We start from the raw sequence: 18,999 nt of genomic DNA, 5'->3' as shown, positions 1-18,999 counted from the left end.
AAGACCGTGGACGACGCCCGGAGTCATGGTGGCTCCGACCCCGCGCCGACTGCCGGAGCTCGAGCCGCTTGCGGGACCGCTCCCGTCTAGCCTTGGACGTAAGAGCCCGAAAATCGGAGCAGGCCTTGTCGTCTTGGTCAAGGCCGAGGCAATGAAGACACCGGCGATGGGGGTCGGCAACAGACATCAGTCGGTCGCAGTCAGCGCAGGGTTTGAACCCGGGCATCCCTACTGGCACCGTCGGAGTCGAACAGACTTCGAAATAGATAAAAAATTATCGGAAAAGTTTAGTCAAAAATGGACTAAGGGTACCACTTTGTCCGGATCTGCGCTAGCTGGCGCAGAAAAAAGAAGAACTGACGTCAGCGCGTGAGGGCGGCGTCCAAGTACTCCGGCGACGTCATTCCGGCGCCGACGACGGACGCGGAGCCGCAGACAACGCCTACCGATGCGCAAGGGTACTGCTACGCAAACATTTCCGGATCCAGTCTCACGCCTGGGGATATTCTAAGGTAAGGAATCTAATACTAACCTTTTTCTTTCAGATTAGGAGTGCTATTAAGCATATAGCCCGTAATAAGACGCCTGGGGTGGATGGTCTCCCCATAGAATTTTATTCCAAATACGTGGATCATTTGGCCCTGCGCTTACAAGTGTAATATCGGGAGGCACGTAAGATGGGGCGGTTGCCTGAGACCACTAGGGAGGCTATTATTATTCCCCTCTTGAAACCAGGAAAGGAGCCCAAAGACATGAAGGCATATCGTCCACTTTCCATGTTGACAACCGACTACAACATTTTGAGCAGGATCTTGGCATCCCGGCTCCTCCAATATATGTCGCAGTTAGTTCATTGGAATCAGTCGGGTTTTATTCCTAAGCGAAACACGTCTGTTAATGTGAGAGGGTTGCTTTGAATTCTGGGCGAACACCATGGTTCGCCATCGACCGCTCAGATTCTTTCGGTAGACATTGAGAAGGCTTTCCAAAGCCTGGAATGGATTTTTCTTTTCCCGGTCATGCGCAAGCTAGGCCTAGGGGAGGCGTTTGTGGGATGGACTCAAATACTATATAATTCAGCTACGGCTCGAGTATGGACCGGAGCGACAGTGTCGTCAGCATGTTGGGTGGGGCGAGGGACGCAACAGGGTTGCTCGCTCTCTCCACTGCTGTTCGCATTGGTGATTGTACCATTGGCGGTGCAAGCTAGATCGGGGAAGCAATATGTCGGGCTGGAGTTACGCAGGGACATGTAATATACATCGCTTTATGCAGATGATGTGCTAATGTTTTTGGCCGCCCGGGCGAGTTCTTAGATGGATCGATGACGCTGCTACAAAAGTTTGGGGAGGTATCGGGGTTGAGCGTGAACTGGGAGAAGACTTGCCTTTTCCCGGTGGACCACACGATGGAGAGCCCTGCTAGCTTGGACGGAATGCGATGGGAACCCTGTTGCCTGCATTACCTGGGAACTAACATCTATCATGGGCAGACCGACCTTCTGGAGGGTAATGTGAGAAGAGCGGTGCGAGGGATCAAAGGAAGCATGGCATTTTGGAGGACACAGCCACTTTCAGGGGCAGGACGAGTAGCGCTTCTGAAGATGTAGCACTGCCTAGATTGTTATATTATTTTAGGACGCTACCGATTTGGATACCAGGCTCCGTGTTTAATACGCTTCAGTCCATGGTGGGGGGGATTTCTGTGGGGGGAACAGCAGGCGGTGGGTGGCTCGGACCACGATGATGAGACCTCGAGTAGAGTGAGGATGGGCGGTCCTGGACGTCAAACTGTATTATTTGGCAGCCCAGTTGAAGTGGCTTACGCAGGCGGTAGCTCAGGAGTTTCTGTCCTTTGTTGTCCTTGGCCAGCGGATGCGGGTAGGCTCACTGACATGAGGAAAAAGCGCTGAGCGCATGCTGGAACAGAAGTAGATGCAGGGGAGGTGTTACTCACCCGTATGCCCCGGAGATACCCCTGGGCATGTGTACAGCCCTCCCGCACTGAGGAGATTGGTCCACGCTGGCTGAGTGGGAGGAACTGGGGCTGCAAATGGTTGGATACCTGTATGGGGAGGGAGTCCTTTTGCCTTTCCAGGCATTGCAAGATAGGTATGGTTTGCCCAGGGGCGATTTCTTACTGCATGCCACTCTAGTGTTGGCGATCCAGAGACACTGGGGAGCCGGATTATCGGAACAGACATCTTTGACATGTCAATATGTCGTAATGGCGGCGGGGACGGTAAAAGCGGTAAAATGCTTATATAGGCGAATAGTGGAGGAGGGAATGCAACCACTCAGTCAGTTACGAGGGAAGTGGGAGGCAGACCTGGGCAAGGATATTCCGGAAACAACTTGGGATAAAAAGTGGAAAGGGCGTGGAAGGGCACGCGGAATGCTAGATTCCAGCTTATCCATTTCTATATCATACACAGGGCGTATCTAACCCCAGAGCAGACTTCCAACATATGATGTTGAGATGCCCGCAGCTTATGACATACTGGGAGGAGGTGGTTGATGTCCTGTGCGGAGTGACGGATAGGCAGATACAACCTGACATGGGAGCATGCATACTGCACTGGTTTCCTCATACAGCGGGAACAAAGGTCACAAGTAAGACCTGGGGTTGCTACTAGCTAAAAGAGGATTAACAAGGCAGTGGAAATCCAAGCGGGGTCCTGGCATAGAGAGGTGGAGGGCGGAGTTCGCGACCTGGGCGGCCAGTGAGAGTGTGGTTAGGTTCCAGCAGGCTAGAAGAGCGAACAATGAAAAAGCGATGGAAACTGCACAGGCATGGGAAGCCTTCGTAGTATTGCTGACGTTGCCAGAACCGGACTCAGACACTGATTCCTTGGAGGCCCCCCAGGAGACTACCTGAGTAAATGGCTTATAACGAGGCTCAGATTGACTTTGGAGCAGTGGAAGCAGGATAAGATATGGCCTAAGCTGGGGAGTAGCGCTAGCGGAGTAGGGGAGCCGCGCACCCTTGCATAGTGGCGATGATTGATAATCCTTTGTTTAGGTTAATTGGAGCACACCGGTGGGCAGGGTTAGGGTCTGGTTCCTGTGGTGGATCATAAGGATCCTCAGTGTCTAATGGCACTATATCTTCATCTTCTTGCCCATCCCCATGTGCATTGTCACTATCCTGTGGTTGTGGAGAATGTGGTGGAGAAATGAGCAAATTATGGTTAATTGGTGGAGGGGGTGAAGGTAGTGGTGAAGTATTAGTAGCTATATGTATTTTATTTAGAGGAATTGGTGCCTGTGGTAAATGTTCAGGTTTCCTCTTTGTAGGTAGCTTGGTAACTACCTGACCAGTCTTTGGATGGATTAAGATGGTGGTTTGCTTTGGATTGGGGAGAAAAAGTTCTTCGGCATCAACAGTTTTTTTTGGTGTTGAAGATTTCTCCTTGGAAACTGGTTTTGGCCGTTTAGTGACCGGGTCCGGTATGGAAGCTTTGCCTTACTCGGAGGTCTTCGGTGCGGAGGTCTTCTCCGGCTGCTTCGGTGCCGAGGACTTCTCCGGCTGCTTCGGTGCCGAGGACTTCTCCGGCTGCTTCGGTGCCGAGGTCTTCTCCGGCTGCTTCGGTGCCGAGGTCTTCTCCGGCTGCTTCGGTGCCGAGGTCTTCTCCGGCTGCTTCGGTGCCGAGGTCTTCTCCGGCTGCTTCGGTGCCGAGGTCTTCTCCGGCTGCTTCGGTGCCGAGGTCTTCTCCGGCTGCTTCGGTGCCGAGGTCTTCTCCGGCTGCTTCGGTGCCGAGGTCTTCTCCGGCTGCTTCGGTGCCGAGGTCTTCTCCGGCTGCTTCGGTGCCGAGGTCTTCTCCGGCTGCTTCGGTGCCGAGGTCTTCTCCGGCTGCTTCGGTGCCGAGGTCTTCTCCGGCTGCTTCGGTGCCGAGGTCTTCTCCGGCTGCTTCGGTGCCGAGAGCTTCTCCGGCTGCTTCGGTGCCGAGAGCTTCTCCGGCTGCTTCGGTGCCGAGAGCTTCTCCGGCTGCTTCGGTGCCGAGAGCTTCTCCGGCTGCTTCGGTGCCGAGAGCTTCTCCGGCTGCTTCGGTGCCGAGAGCTTCTCCGGCTGCTTCGGTGCCGAGAGCTTCTCCGGCTGCTTCGGTGCCGAGAGCTTCTCCGGCTGCTTCGGTGCCGAGAGCTTCTCCGGCTGCTTCGGTGCCGAGAGCTTCTCCGGCTGCTTCGGTGCCGAGAGCTTCTCCGGCTGCTTCGGTGCCGAGAGCTTCTCCGGCTGCTTCGGTGCCGAGAGCTTCTCCGGCTGCTTCGGTGCCGAGAGCTTCTCCGGCTGCTTCGGTGCCGAGAGCTTCTCCGGCTGCTTCGGTGCCGAGAGCTTCTCCGGCTGCTTCGGTGCCGAGAGCTTCTCCGGCTGCTTCGGTGCCGAGAGCTTCTCCGGCTGCTTCGGTGCCGAGAGCTTCTCCGGCTGCTTCGGTGCCGAGAGCTTCTCCGGCTGCTTCGGTGCCGAGAGCTTCTCCGGCTGCTTCGGTGCCGAGAGCTTCTCCGGCTGCTTCGGTGCCGAGAGCTTCTCCGGCTGCTTCGGTGCCGAGAGCTTCTCCGGCTGCTTCGGTGCCGAGAGCTTCTCCGGCTGCTTCGGTGCCGAGACCTTCTCCGGCTGCTTCGGTGCCGAGACCTTCTCCGGCTGCTTCGGTGCCGAGACCTTCTCCGGCTGCTTCGGTGCCGAGACCTTCTCCGGCTGCTTCGGTGCCGAGACCTTCTCCGGCTGCTTCGGTGCCGAGACCTTCTCCGGCTGCTTCGGTGCCGAGACCTTCTCCGGCTGCTTCGGTGCAGAGACCTTCTCCGGCTGCTTCGGTGCAGAGACCTTCTCCGGCTGCTTCGGTGCAGAGAGCTTCTCCGGCTGCTTCGGTGCAGAGAGCTTCTCCGGCTGCTTCGGTGCAGAGAGCTTCTCCGGCTGCTTCGGTGCAGAGAGCTTCTCCGGCTGCTTCGGTGCAGAGAGCTACTCCGGCTGCTTCGGTGCAGAGAGCTACTCCGGCTGCTTCGGTGCCGAGAGCTACTCCGGCTGCTTCGGTGCCGAGAGCTACTCCGGCTGCTTCGGTGCCGAGAGCTACTCCGGCTGCTTGGGTGCCGAGAGCTACTCCGGCTGCTTGGAAGATGGCTGTCGAAGATGGCTTTCCGGGACCGGGTGGCTGGCTCGAGCCGTAAGGCTTTTGTTTGTTCTTCGGTGCCGGGCCCAAAAGGCGGGGCGCTCAAAGTTTTTGTATGGTGTGGACCTGAGCCCGAAGGTGTCACCGGAGCCTTTGTTATGGGCTTGGGTAGGGCGGGGGTCTCAGTACTCGTGTCCCTTTGAGCCGGCGTGATGTCATCTTCAGCAGAGACGTCTACTTCAGAGTCTGGGACCTGTTCTGGTTCCGGAAGGCTATCAGGACCTGTATGGAAGATGTCTGATTATGGAACCTGTGCCTCGAGACATCTCGTGGCGTCGAGCTCGACGATCCCGGATGGTTTTTTAAGACTTGAAGGATAGACCAGCCTCACAGTCGTCCTCTCGATGTTCTGGAGAGAGGCACATATTACACACAGGATGGAGGTCAGAGTGTGGGAATTTAGCACCAAAGTGACGATATTTCTTAAAAGGCGTCCATTCCATCAACGTCCGTCTTTACCGGCGCGGGTAGGCCCAACGGCCGCATCGAAGTTCGCAGGCGTCGAACTTTTTCGAAAGTTGTCGTCGAGGGTGCGCATCGAAAGAAACGCGATTGGGACAATACAGTCGGTTAACTGTGATTGAGCATCGAATGAGGGTTTGATAAGGACACCGACCGGGAGTGCAGCAAGTCACATCCGAACCAGATGGCGGAGAAATAAAAACAATCTAACGATGGTGCCTAAGCCCATGCGCACTGTCAACCGAAGGAAGAGTCACCAACCTCGTGACTACAAGACTTCTTCAAAAACAGCATGCAAACATCCAAGCCAAACGCCAGATGGCAATCTATGCAAAAGTGTACAATCTGTAGCTCAAATGCCTCAAACGTTTTGGTTTCTAAGGGAATACCTCTGGCTTTTCAACTGAGGAATTCAGCTCAATGTTTTTAGATTTGCGCTCAGGCTCCTGTACATGTCTATCCACAGCCTCATCTTGAGGAGAACTCTTAGGTCATAGCATACTTTATTATGGTACTTATGTTGGTTCTTATGCGTAGGTTAACAGGCTTGCTCTCCTGTTTCTAAGAGGGGGCATTTGCCTCATTCCTTGGTGTTTTCTGATGTGTTTTCTCTGGTATCTTCTTAAATGGGGAGTGCCTCAAAGTTTTCTTTCTTCTGAAGTTAATTACAATAGTTCAACTTTGTGTGACTCACTAGGTTTTTTTTCCACCCCAACGGACTTCAGAGATTTTTCAAATGCTACAAGTCCTTTTTCTAATTGAGTTGTTTTTCTTTAAAGCAAACTTATGACCTTAGTCATCCAAAGAAGAAAAAGTGAAATTCAGTTGGCTAATCATGGATAGCGTCTTTCAGCTTCAACCCAAAAGGAGGTCTGTTTTTGACAATCTTAACTGTTGGTGTTTTGAAACCTCTTAACTTCTTGTGTTTTTAACTGGAAGATTATATGTTTATCTGGAGTCAGTTATTTCAGCTCTGAAGGTTATTTACACCTAGACATTGCAAGTTTAGTTATTTGAACTTGTTCAATTGATTTTCAGGACCAAAATAGGTACATTCAGTAAATATGAATATATCTACGCAAAATCACTATTAAATTGCTACCCCCTGATCATCTTCATAACTCTCAATACCATGTAACCCATCAGAGAAACCCATCAGAGAAACCCATACAGTAAGAGTAATATAAGGATATTGTTACTTACTCAGTAAGCATCTGTTCTTGGCATGTAGGGCTGTAGATTAACATGCTTTGCATACTCCTGCCATCTAGTGTTGGGTCTGGATGTTTGCAAGTTGTTTTTGTCTTCAAAGTCTTTCCAGTCACGAGATACGGTGACGACGACTCCTTTCGGTGATAGTGTGCATGGTCATCAACTCCATTGTTAGATTGTTTTCCCGCAAGAGGGTGAGACTGGAGTACGTAAGTGTAGAATAGCGATGCTACGCGTATGTATGCAAGTAGGAAGAACTGCAACAACTACAGGTGCCCAGAGAGGCGGGTGGGCGCATGTGAATCTACAGCCCTACATGCAAAGAATAGGTGCTTACTGAGTAAGTAACATCCATTCGAGGCATGTGTGCTGTAGATACACATGCTTTGCAGACACTAAAGCAGTATGCTCCCCAAGCGGTGGCTAACGGGTAGGTGTTGCAGTGGTTTGAAATAGTGTCTAAAGCACCGCCTGACCAACATTAGCTTGTCGTCCTACTATCACATCTACACAGTAGTGTTTGGGAAATGTGTTTGGTGTAGACCATGTAGCTGCTTTAGATATGTCAGCTAGGGGAATGTTGCTAAAGAAGGCCACAGTAGCCCCTAGCTTGCGTGTAGAATGTGCTCCAGGGGGTATGGATAAAGTTCTTTTGGCTTTTGCATTGCATATTTGAATGCATTTAACAATCCATTTTGAAATGCCTGATTTAGAGATGGGATTGCCTTTGTGAGGTGGTGTAAATGCAACGAACAATTGTTTAGTTTTGCGAAAATCTTTTGGTTCTTTCTATGTAATATAAGGCTCTTCTAACGTCCAGCGTGTGGAGTGCTCTTTCTACCGCTGAATCAGGTTGAGGAAAAAACACAGGTAACTTAACTGATTAGTGAATATGAAAAGCAGAAACCACTTTGGGAAAGAATTTTGGATTGGTAAAGAACAACTATCTTCGTGGAGCTAAAAGAAAGGTCTTCCTAAGGTTAGAGTCTGTAGCTCACCAACTCTCTTCAGTGAAGTAATAGAAATGAGGAAAGCAAATTTCCATGAAAGAAATTGTAGAAGACAATTATGTACGGGTTCAAAGGGTGGACCCACAAGTCTTGTAAGGACAATATTAACATTCCACACTGGTGGAACTCTTTGTGGTATTACTTTTGTCAAACCTTCCATAAAAGATTTGATTACTGGAATTTTAAATAGAGATAAATATGCAGCCACTGCTGTAAGGTGTAAACTAATAGATGTGTAAGCCAACCCTGTTAGTCGTAAATGTAACGGGCAACAGATAACTGTATAGAAGTGTCTACAGGTTTGACCTTGTTGCTATTACAATAGATAACAAATCTTTTCCACTTTGCTGCATAGCAGGCTCTGGTGGTAGGCTTCTTTGCTTCTTTTAAGATAGTCATACATTGTCGGGGTAGATTTAAATAACCAAATTCTGACTTCAGGAGCCAAATCGCTAGGTTGAGCTCCTTGGGATTTGGATGTCGGATTTCTACATGGCTCTGAATGAGAAGACTGGATGTGAGATGTAGTTTTTGATGTGGAACCTCTGACAGTTCTAACAGGGTGGTGTACCAAGGTTGACAAGCCCATGTGGGGTCACCTAAGATCAGCGTTAGGGATGTTTGCCTGAGCATCTGGAACTAGTAATGAAGTAGTGGGAGAGGCGGAAAAGCGTAGGCAAATATCCCCAACCAAGTCATCTATAGGGCATTGCCTCTGGATAGATGGCGTGGGAAAATGGATGCGAAGTTTGGGCATTTTGCATTGTGTACTGTGGCGAACAGATCGATTTGTGGAATTCTCCAGTGTTTGAAGGAGAACTTGGGGATGAAGTTTCCACTCGTGAACTTGCTGCCTCTGTCTGCTGAGGAGGTCGGGAAATTGATGGTCTACTTCTTGAAGGTGTTCCGTTAGGAGACAGATCTTGTGATGAATTGCCCAGTTCCAAATGTTTTGTGAGAGGCGTGACAGTTGGAGAGAGTGTGCCCTCCTTGTTTTTGTACATAGTACATTGCTGTCATGTTATCTGTGCGGACTAGGCAAGCTTTGCCTATAAGGTGAGCCTGAAATGCTTTGAGTGCTAGGAACACCGCCAGAAGCTCTAGTTAGTTGATGTGGAGACTCTTGTGATTCTCGCTCCACAGACCCTGGAATGTGCAATGTTGGAGATTGGCAACCCAACCGGTGAGAGGCGTCTGCTGTTAGCACAGTCTGTGGACTTGGGTCTATGAAGGGCCGCCCTTTTGTTAAGTTTTGTGGATTCGACCACTGCGGAGAGCAACGGGTGCAGCGTTTACCAACACTAGATCGGGTGATTGACCCTGTGATTGATTCCACTAACGCACCAGACATTATTGTAGGGTACGCATATGAAGCCTTGCATGAGGTACGATTGCGATGCAAGACACAATCATTCCCAGCAGTTGCATGAAAACTCTGGCTGGTAATGTTTGATTGGGTTGAAACTGTAGTACCATAAACTGAATGTTGTGAATTCTGGCTGCATTGGGAGAGGCTAGAGCTTTGAGAAGGTTGATAGTAGCTGCATTTGTGCAAGAACAGGTGCGATTTCAGTGCATTGATCGTGAAGCCCAATTAATCAAGGAGGTCTATTGTTGTCGGAGTGTGTTGCACACAGCTTTGGTAAGTGCTGGCTTTGATGAGCCAGTCGTCTAGGTAGAGGAAGACCTGAATACTTTGTCTGAGATGAGCGGCTACTACTGCTAGGCATTTGGTAAATACTCTGGAAGCAGTGGTGACTCCAAACGGAACTACTTTGAACTAGTAATGCTTGCCTGCTATCACAGATCGGAGGTATTTGCGATGAGCTTGATGAATTGGAATGTGAAAATATGCGTCTGAAGTCTAGAGTAGACATAAAATCGCCTGGTTGTAAAAGAGGAAGTACCTGTTGAAGGGTCACCATATGCAAGTGCTCTGACAGTATTGATTGGTTCAACTCTGAGATCTAGAATAGGTCTTAATGAGCCGTCCTTTGTGGGGATCAGAAAGTAGAGAGAATAGACCCCTGACATTTCAGTACTGAAGTGGAACTGGTTCTATGGCTCCTTTCAGTAAGCAAGATCGCATCTCTTGTTCGAGCAACAGCAGGTGGTTTGCGACAATTTGTGAGAGCAAGGTGGAATACTTGGGAGGATTGGTGGTAAGCTCCAGGCAATAACCATGTTGGATAATTCCCCACCCATTTGTCAGTTGGTATAGATTCCCAAATGGGGAGAAAGAGTTGAAGTCTTCCTCTGACAGATGTGGAATAATTGGAGAGAAGCGTGGGGCAGTCACTGCTTATTAGGGGAAGGGGAGTTCTGGGGTGTGGTGTTTTCCGCCTGCCGTTGGAACTGTTTCCTGTATAACCTTCTCTGAAAAAAACTCTTGGAAAGGGTTGGTTGTTACCCTTGTAGGAGGAAGTGTTTTGTTCTGAGGCTGCTGACTTGGACCCTACCCTGTAAAAGGAGCGCCAAAAGGAACCTCTGTTTGAAGGAGACTGAAGTGCTCCCATAGATTTTGCTACTTCGGTGTCCTTTTTCATTTTTTCGAGCACTTTATCAACTTCAGGGCTGAAAAGAAGTCCTTCATGAAAAAAAAAAAGGAATTTTTAAATGAATTGTTGGACTTCAGGTTTAAACCCAGAAATCCAGAACCAGGAATGCCTTCTGAGTAAGATGCTGGCATTGACTTCTCTAGTTACGATGTCAGCAGCATCTAGAGCACACCTTATAGAAGAGTTAGAAATGTATTTCCCTTCCTGGACTAAGTCTTGAGCTTTCGCTTTATGGTAATCCGGGAGATATTGTAGTAGTTGCTCTTTTTCGTCCCAGTGCACCCTATCATATTTATCTAGAAGGCCCTGCATGTTATCAAAACACCAGTGAGTGGCAGCTTGTGCAGCTATGCATTTTCCAGAAGCATCAATGAGTTTTGGTTCTTTATCTGGGGAGGAGCTTCCCCCAAATTTGTGAATTAGCTCGCTTGCGAGCATTAGACACTACCAAAGAATCAAGTTGTAACTGGCCTTTAATAAATACTGGATCTGTTGGGGAAGGTTTGTATTTCTTGTCGACTCTAGGAGTCAGGATTCAAGCACGTACAGGATCTTTAAAAATTTCGTCTGCATGCCTTATCATACCTTTGAATATTGGGAGTGCCTGGTTCGCCTTGTGTGTGGATCCTAGAATCTCAAATTGAAATTCCTCCTCTAAGGATTTTCTGTGGAGCACCATGCCATGGTATTGTGCAGCCCTGGTAATGACTTATTGATAGGACCGATTGTCATTAGGTGGAGATGACTTGGCAGGGTAAAGGTCTTGATTGTTATTCAAGGGAGGGTCAATTGTATAATCTGTACATGGATCCACTGTTAAGTGTGTCTCCCTTATCAATATTGTCTACGTCATGGTGAGATAGTGGAGAGTGATGAGGTGTGATGTGTAAATGATCTAAAAGTGGAGGAGGGCGGAGGAGGAGAAGATGATTGAACTGGATGGAAGGGCTAGTACCAACATTTTTCTTCTTCATAGGGACTTTATAAATACTGTCATCAGGAAGCTTGTGCTTGGATGGCATCTTGGCGTGAATATGTCCTGTGTCAGGATTAATATAGAGTTTCTGTTGCTTGGGATCAGATTTGGATAGCACAATGTCTATTTTTGGATCCAAAGGTGCTAAAGGAACTTCTTTGGTTTTCTGCACCGAAGGTTTTGGATCAGAGATGGAATGACCTTTCGGCAAGGAAGATTTAAGCTCTAAAGGTTGATTCTTGGTTTTCAGGGTCGAAGGTTTCAGCTCGGAACTGACTGTGCTTGGAACCGGAAGGTTTCGGCTCCAAAGGGGAATTTGGTCGACTCGGTCCCGACCTGGAAGGCCTGACCGTATGTTTCGATGCCGAGCTGGAGCGTCAGACACATCGTCTTGGTGCGGGCCTTGACCAGAAGACCGAGGTGGTGTAGAAGCCTTAAATACTTTAAGGGATGGGTAGACTGAGCAAGGTGTCTTCTGTACTCACGTCACCCAGTCTCTGCGGCACATCGTCGAATTCTATCTCCAACTCTGATTTAGAGTCTGACACGGCGAAGGCCTGTTCTTCCTCAGCTGCTAAGGGCTCATTTAGCTCAGAGTTTTATTTATTTATTTATAGAGCACAGCATTCATCCCGAAGGATATCACGGCGCTATGTAGCGAGAATTCGTGGCAGGGCCGCCAGTGGGGGTGGTAAAGCTGCCAGGTATTAGGCCTTGGTGAACAAGTGAGTTTTAAGTTTCTTTCTAAAAGCTAAATAGTCAACCGTGAGGCATAGGTCTTGGGGTAGTTCGTTCCACTTCTTGGCTGCCAAATATGAGAATGAACGTCCACCTGCCCTCACTTTCCTTATACCCTTTGTCCTGGCCTGCTCTTGATGGTGTGATCTTAAGAACCTCGTAGGGAAACAGAATTCGATTTTATTCTGTAGAATTCTAGGGCCACAATGGTGCAGGGCCTTGTGTGCATGACTGAGCAGCGTGAACACTGCTCTTTGTCGCATGGGTAATCTTCACCGAAGATATCCGGCATGTCGTCGATATGCTTGTGTTGCATCTCTCAATGTCGAGCCAGATGATCTCGGAGAGTTTCCTTCGATCAAAACCAATTGCACGTGTTGCAGTCTTGTTCTCTGTGCTCTGGAGATAAGCACAAGTTACACACCTGGTGTAAGTCGGTACTTGGCATGGCACCGGGGCAGAATATGAATGGAGTCCGGTCCATCAACGAAGAGTCGGACCAATGCGGTTAGGCCAGAAGCCAGCCCACGAAACTTTCCGATCAGAAATGGAGAATCGAAATGCAGAGAAGTGGGTAACGCATTCTAAACATTAGCATCGAGGGTAGAGTGGATGGCGCACCAAGGGGAACCTGAGGAACGATTCCGAACCAGAGCGCAGCACTACACGGCCAAACCAGATGGCGGAAAAAAACTAACAATGGAGTTGATGATCATGTGCACTATCACCGAAAGGAGGAGGCACCGTTCCTCGCGACTGGAAAGACGTCTTCGAAGAAAACAACAAATTGCAAACATCCGGACCCAACACTAGAGGGCAGGAGTATGCAAAACATGTGTTTCTACAGCACACATGCCTCCAACATACAATTACAGTATCGGAAATGGAACATAAGTGGATTTGTGCCATTCCTGCATTTGAATATAGGGACAGTGTGATGTGCCAAATACAGTTTCTCCTTTGTTGAAGTGTGTTGGGCATAAAGAGCACAGTACAGAAACCATCACAACTATGGTCATAGGGTAGACTAATTCCGTACCAGGAGCCAATCATCGGAAGCAAATTTTCCATGACAATTTTGATAAAGTTTAAAGAGAACATTTTCCTCACAACCTTCAAAATCCATAGTAAAATATCTCCCCAAAACAACAATTCAGAGACCTGGACCTCCTATTGTCCAAGACTGCATAAAACGTAAATCTCAGCAGTGTCTATGTCAAGTCCCTTTTGCTGATGTTTTCTACAGCATGCAATACCATCATCACTGTCGTCTTAGCCATCAAAAACAGTTCTAAAATTAATCCGCTCTAATTTGCCCCATTTACCCAACAGGAGAAAAAAGAACCTGTCATTTTAAGGTAGGAGAGGAGGTGCCAGATACTGTGGCACTGCAACCTTAGGTGGACGTCAGCGAGTCTAACTATGGTTGAACTCGAAGAAAAAACTATTTAGAAGATAATTTTCAGACCTAACCAGAATGCATGTTCATTTAAAAAGAGTTCATATTGCAAAACTACTTTGAATAGATTTGGGGAAGTAATAAACCCTGAAAATAAGCTCTGTATAGAGACTAGCTCAGTAGTGTAATGGCTGTGCTCCATGAAAAATGGCTACACATGATCTGCTGCCAGTAGCGAAGGACTTCCAAATGAACTGTGGAGAATCAAGCCTTCTGAAGATATAGAGAACTGCAGATCTTATACAAATACAGACTAACTATTGAAGAACTGTTCAGCCCCCTCCTCCACATCCCTGCAAAAGTCATTCTCTAAACTGGACCCCAATCTTCACCTCCAAAACGTAAATCACATTGTAATTTACCAAAGACTAAGCGGCTTATGGCAGCATAGCTGGTGGAAGACTAGGCTTCTTACCGCTAGTGTTTCAATGGAAGAAGTAGTAGATTTTAAGCGTGATCTTCCTCGTCCTCTGCTCCCACATCCTCCCCCATTTCCGCCGCGCGGGCGACGCCTTCCAGGAAAACTGCTGCTACGACCCTGAATGATAGGAAGAAACAGTCCGTGTATGAGCAACAGAGGAGCGCAGAATATGACATCTACTGACCAGGAGTACTAACAGCCTCTCTCTGCTTTTTTCCACCTCACACCATACCAAATCTGAAAGTTAAAAGTACTAACCTGTAGAAAGAGTTCTCCCGAACAATTGTCACCAAGAGTCAGTTCTACCACCGTAATGGAACCTCTGATTCTGAAGAGCCATTTTTGTTTCCTTTTTTTCCATGAATGTTTACGGCATTTAAATATTACATCCTGAACACACCCTACAAGTCATCAGTTTACTTTATAAAAATTTTAACACAATGACTAGAGATCATTCTTCGAAAGTGAGGCTGGGCAAGTCGCTAGTGACTACAGGGAGGATAGTGATGCTTAATTAGTGTTGGCAATAATATTCTCATCAGGTATGACCTTTTCTCAAAATTCAAAACCTTATGTAACTAAAATGGTGGGTAGTAACCTACCAAAATTAGAATAGAAGCAATGGATTAGAAGTGCACTAGAAAAATATTTGGAGGCTGGCCAACTTAATATAATGCCCAAGGAACAATGTAAAAACTAGTATCAATCAAAAGTAAGAACGGAGATAAGGTTTGACAACTTGGGAGTTACATTAGACAATTGCATACTGAGGCAGTTTAATCCAGTGAACCAAACTATCTGAATGAGAGTATGGATGGAAGGGCTTACCCCTTGCCAAGTAATATCGATCAAACGCCATTTACAGAGAGCATTTTTTTCATTTTACAACTTAAAATAGCTCTCAATTAAATTGCGCCCCAAAGTACAAGAACAGCTAAGTATCAAGATTTTGCCAGATTGATAAACAAGCACATTTTTAAGAAGCGTGCTGTAGTGCCAAGAAAGTCGAACTAAAGTCACTAACTAGCAAGACCTTGTAAGGAAATGCCCCTTTTTGCATGATCACCAAATGTTTGGACTGATGCTGCTGGTTTTTCGACTTAAGAGTGCAATGAGGCCTACTAACCAGACCTCGGTGCCTGCCCTTTGACCCTTAGAAGGGTACTGTTTTATTGGCTTACACCCAATTGGCATAACAACTTACTTATAAGTCCCTAGTATATGGTACTAGGAGTAGCCAGGGCCTGGAAAGTTGCCCATCATGGCTGCAGCACTTATTGTGCAGCTATGAGTGTGACAAAGTAAAACTGGTCTCCCAGCCTGCCACTGCAGACTGGAAGATGCAGTTTTAAACTGCTAACTTCGGTACAAAAGGGGGTGGTGATGGACGGAGCATCTGAACCAATCAAACACTCACACCCAGTCAAAAGATCTGGGTTTAATCCATCACCGTTCTTTAGCCCACTCTGCCACCCCAGTTCAGACATGGCTATATGCAAATCAGTCTGACCCTGTGCCTCATGGGAACAGTCCAGCCCGAACTGCCAAGCCATGCCTTCCCTGGACCGGAAACAAGCTTCCGAGGACCGGTTTCTGGCATTACAGCCGTCTTCAGCCCGGCTTGCTTGAATCCAGTGGCAAAGTGAGCAGGGGACTCACGTCTGAGCATACCCTGCCACAATTATGGCGGCCAAAAGCGGTACAAAAGGGGGTGGTGATGGACGGAGCATCTGAACCAATCAAACACGCACACCCAGTCAAAAGATCTGGGTTTAATCCATCACCGTTCTTTAGCCCACTCTACAACCCCAGATCAGACATGGCTATATGCAAATCAGTCTGACCCTATGCCTCATGGGAACAGTCCAGCCCGAACTGCCAAGCCATGCCTTTTGTACCGCTTTTGGCCGCCATAGGTGTGGCAGGGTATGCTCAGACGTGAGTCCCTTGCTCACTTTGCCACTGGATTCAAGCAAGCCGGGCTGAAGACGGCTGTAATGCCAGAAACCGGTCCTCGGAAGCTTGTTTCCGGTCCAGGGAAGGCATGGCTTGGCAGTTCGGGCTGGACTGTTCCCATGAGGCACAGGGTCAGACTGATTTGCATATAGCCATGTCTGAACTGGTGTGGCTTCAAAAACTGAAATACTCACGTGTGGCGATTGGAAACATTACACTCCGCTTGCAGCATGGGATCACTGCCTAAAGTATCGGAGGAAGTAAGAAACCTCGGAATGACCATGGACTCTAAGCTGTCAATGAATGCCCAAGTGGATAAACTAGCAAGATCAAGCTTTGCTTTTATAAAAACGCTGCGACAAATTTTCCCTCATTTGGGATTTCTACACAAGGTCCAAGCTACCATCTCCCTTGTTCTGTTTAAACTCGATTACGCCAATAGCCTCTACCACGGATCACCTTTAACGACCATGAAAAGACTACAGCGGCTTCAGAACTCGGCTGCCAGACTACTCTTGCACATCAAACCGCGAGACCACATCTCCCCTGCCTTGAAAGCCCTGCATTGGTTACCGGTTGCCAGAAGATCCACGTTGAAGCTGCTTTGTAGCACCCACAAAGCAATACATGGAATAGGACCACTCTTCATCAGGAATAAAATCACCAAACACATTCAACCATGGAACCTCATCTCTAAAGGAGCATCTCACCTCAAACTCCCACCATACAAGAAAAAAAACAATGGGCGGCACATCCTTCTCTGTTCAAGCAGCCAAACTATGGAACTCACTATAGATATGTACCTATCTTTGTGTATTACTCAGTATAAACATGTAAAATAATTTTATGTTCAGAGAAAAAAATAATAATAAACAAAAATCATCTTTGGTCTACATGTACATACTTCCATTGTGCATCTATGTACCTTCCATGTACTTGGATTTGTGTGTCTGTTGCTTTTCTCCTGAAAAAGGATATCCAATGCACTACCCTATTTCTCATCCTGTGCCTCTATCAATATATTTAATCTAAATATACTTACTTCCTTTATGTATCTATATACTTTCAATGTACTTATGGATCTATATATTTATCACTTTCTTCTAATTTAGCATTTCCAATGCACTAGCCTATTTCTCAGCCTATACTTTGCTCAATATATCTGCTAGCCCAACCTTCTGACTCATCTCAAACTTCTTTCTACTACTCCTTCTAATGCACTACCCTATCTCTCATCCTATAGATCTATCAATATATCCTCTACATCCACTCTCTCATTTATCCCAAACCCCATACCACTACTATGATCGCCAAAATAACCTTTTCTAGACTCTCTCCTGCTCTACCCCTCCTTGCATCATCCGACACCTTTTTACTACACCGATCCCCTAAAACAAACATTTCTAAACTCTCCCCTCCGACTCCTTCCCTCCAAAACTCCTTTTTACTCATCCAAAAGCCTCTTCCTACTGCTAAGACTTAAACAAAAAAATAAAAATAATAATCCTTCACTCTTTTATCCCTCCACTATCCTTTTTCAATCAAAATTAACAGACTAACATGTTCACTTCTCAAATTCCATATTCAACTATACTAATATACTGCCCAAATAACTGAATACCATATCTACTACTCAAATTAGTTCATATTTATACTATACTAATTTTCAACACTAATCCTTTATGGGTTCCGAGTGGCGTGCTACTCGCCAGAAAAGCGTTTTAACACCCATCAGGGGTAACAAGTGCTATATGAATGCAAATCTTTCTCCCCCTTTTATCCATCCGCTATCCTTCTCACTCCAAGTAACAGACTAATATCCACCACTGAAATTACCTCATATTTCACCATATTAATTCACCACTAATCCTTTATAGGCTCCCTGAATAGCATGCGTCAACAAGCGAACGATAAATAAATACAAACCTTGGTCCTACTCTATCCTTCTGCTATCATTCCAAATCCAAATAACTGACTAACCTATCCACCACTTAAAATGTACTTGCATGTTTCACTATACTAATTCAACACTAATCCTCTATGGGTCCCGGAATAGCGTGCTACCCGCCGAAAAAGCGCTTCGACGCCTCGTCAGGGGTAGTAAGCGCTATATAAATGCAATTACAATACAATACCTTTACTCACCTGTAACGCCCCTTTATCTAGTATTTAGGAGATTCCCTGAACCTTGCCTTCTTTAGACAAGAACCGACCACGGAGAAAAGAAGGACCGAAGAGCTGTGCTCAAGCCAAAAGGAGGACGACGCCCACTGATTTGGCCCCAGCCCTACCGGCCTGTCCCCACCTCAAACCTGCAGAAGTGAAATCCCGGTGTGTCCTGCAATCAGCAACTTCAAGAACCCTGAGGACCTGCCCTGCCTTCCACAAGAAAGACTGTCTCCCGTGAGTGCCAGATTTGCTCACCCACAGACTCTGGCTCCGGCCAAATCTGTAAGGCTGCACCACTCTGCACCCGATGCCCACGACCAGAGTTCGAGTGGCCTAACACCACGAGGCGGTCTCACCGCCGATCCTGACCTGAGATCTGGTCCTCACTTGAAGCAGTCCAGATCCCTGGCAGCACTGTGAGCATCTTTCACACTTAGCTGTGTAACATTTTCTAGCTGTTGGTAGTCTTGCTTCACCGGGAGCCTGGAATTGCTTTTTCTGGCAGTCCCAGAAGACCAAATAATATGTCTTAAGGAAACACGCCGTTAGAATCAGCGTGTTGGGTTCACGATAAGGAAAATGCTACTTACCATTATGCATCTGTACTTGGCATGTAGAGTTGCAGAGTCCCACACTATGCATAGATGGCCACTAGTGCTGGGCCCGGATGTTTGCAGTTTGTTTTGTTGTAGAAAAGTCTTTGGAAGTCACGGGAAAGGCAACTCCTCCTTTAGATGATACTGCGCATGGGCATCGGCTCCATCCCCAGATTGTTTTTCGCCATTAGGGAAGTGATGGAGCTGTACAAGAGGTAGTGATGTCCATGTGATTTATATCTAATTAAGATAACACAGGAACAGATAAAGGTAGCCGGGGAGGC

General features: G+C 47.4%; 1 protein-coding gene across 6 annotated transcripts in view; it reads right to left on the bottom strand.

Annotated features, from left to right (window-relative positions):
• Window positions 1-18,999, bottom strand: part of KMT2D (lysine methyltransferase 2D) — a 1,543,965-nt gene that overhangs the window by 1,102,170 nt on the left and 422,796 nt on the right. For 5 of the 6 annotated variants that reach the window (XM_078685770.1, XM_078685786.1, XM_078685782.1 and 2 more), the window contains exon 12: window positions 13,989-14,111. The exons of the other annotated variant lie outside the window; for it this stretch is intronic. In XM_078685770.1, coding sequence (XP_078541896.1) covers window positions 13,989-14,111 — 123 coding nt within the window. The remainder of the gene's footprint in view (window positions 1-13,988; window positions 14,112-18,999) is intronic. 6 annotated transcript variants of the gene reach the window in all.

The sequence above is a fragment of the Lissotriton helveticus genome, chromosome 1_1, assembly GCF_964261635.1.
Source record: "Lissotriton helveticus chromosome 1_1, aLisHel1.1, whole genome shotgun sequence".
NCBI classification, from domain to species: Eukaryota; Metazoa; Chordata; class Amphibia; order Caudata; family Salamandridae; genus Lissotriton; species Lissotriton helveticus.
The sequence above is the reverse complement of the archived record's forward strand: the minus strand, read 5'-3'. Positions and strand labels throughout refer to the sequence as shown.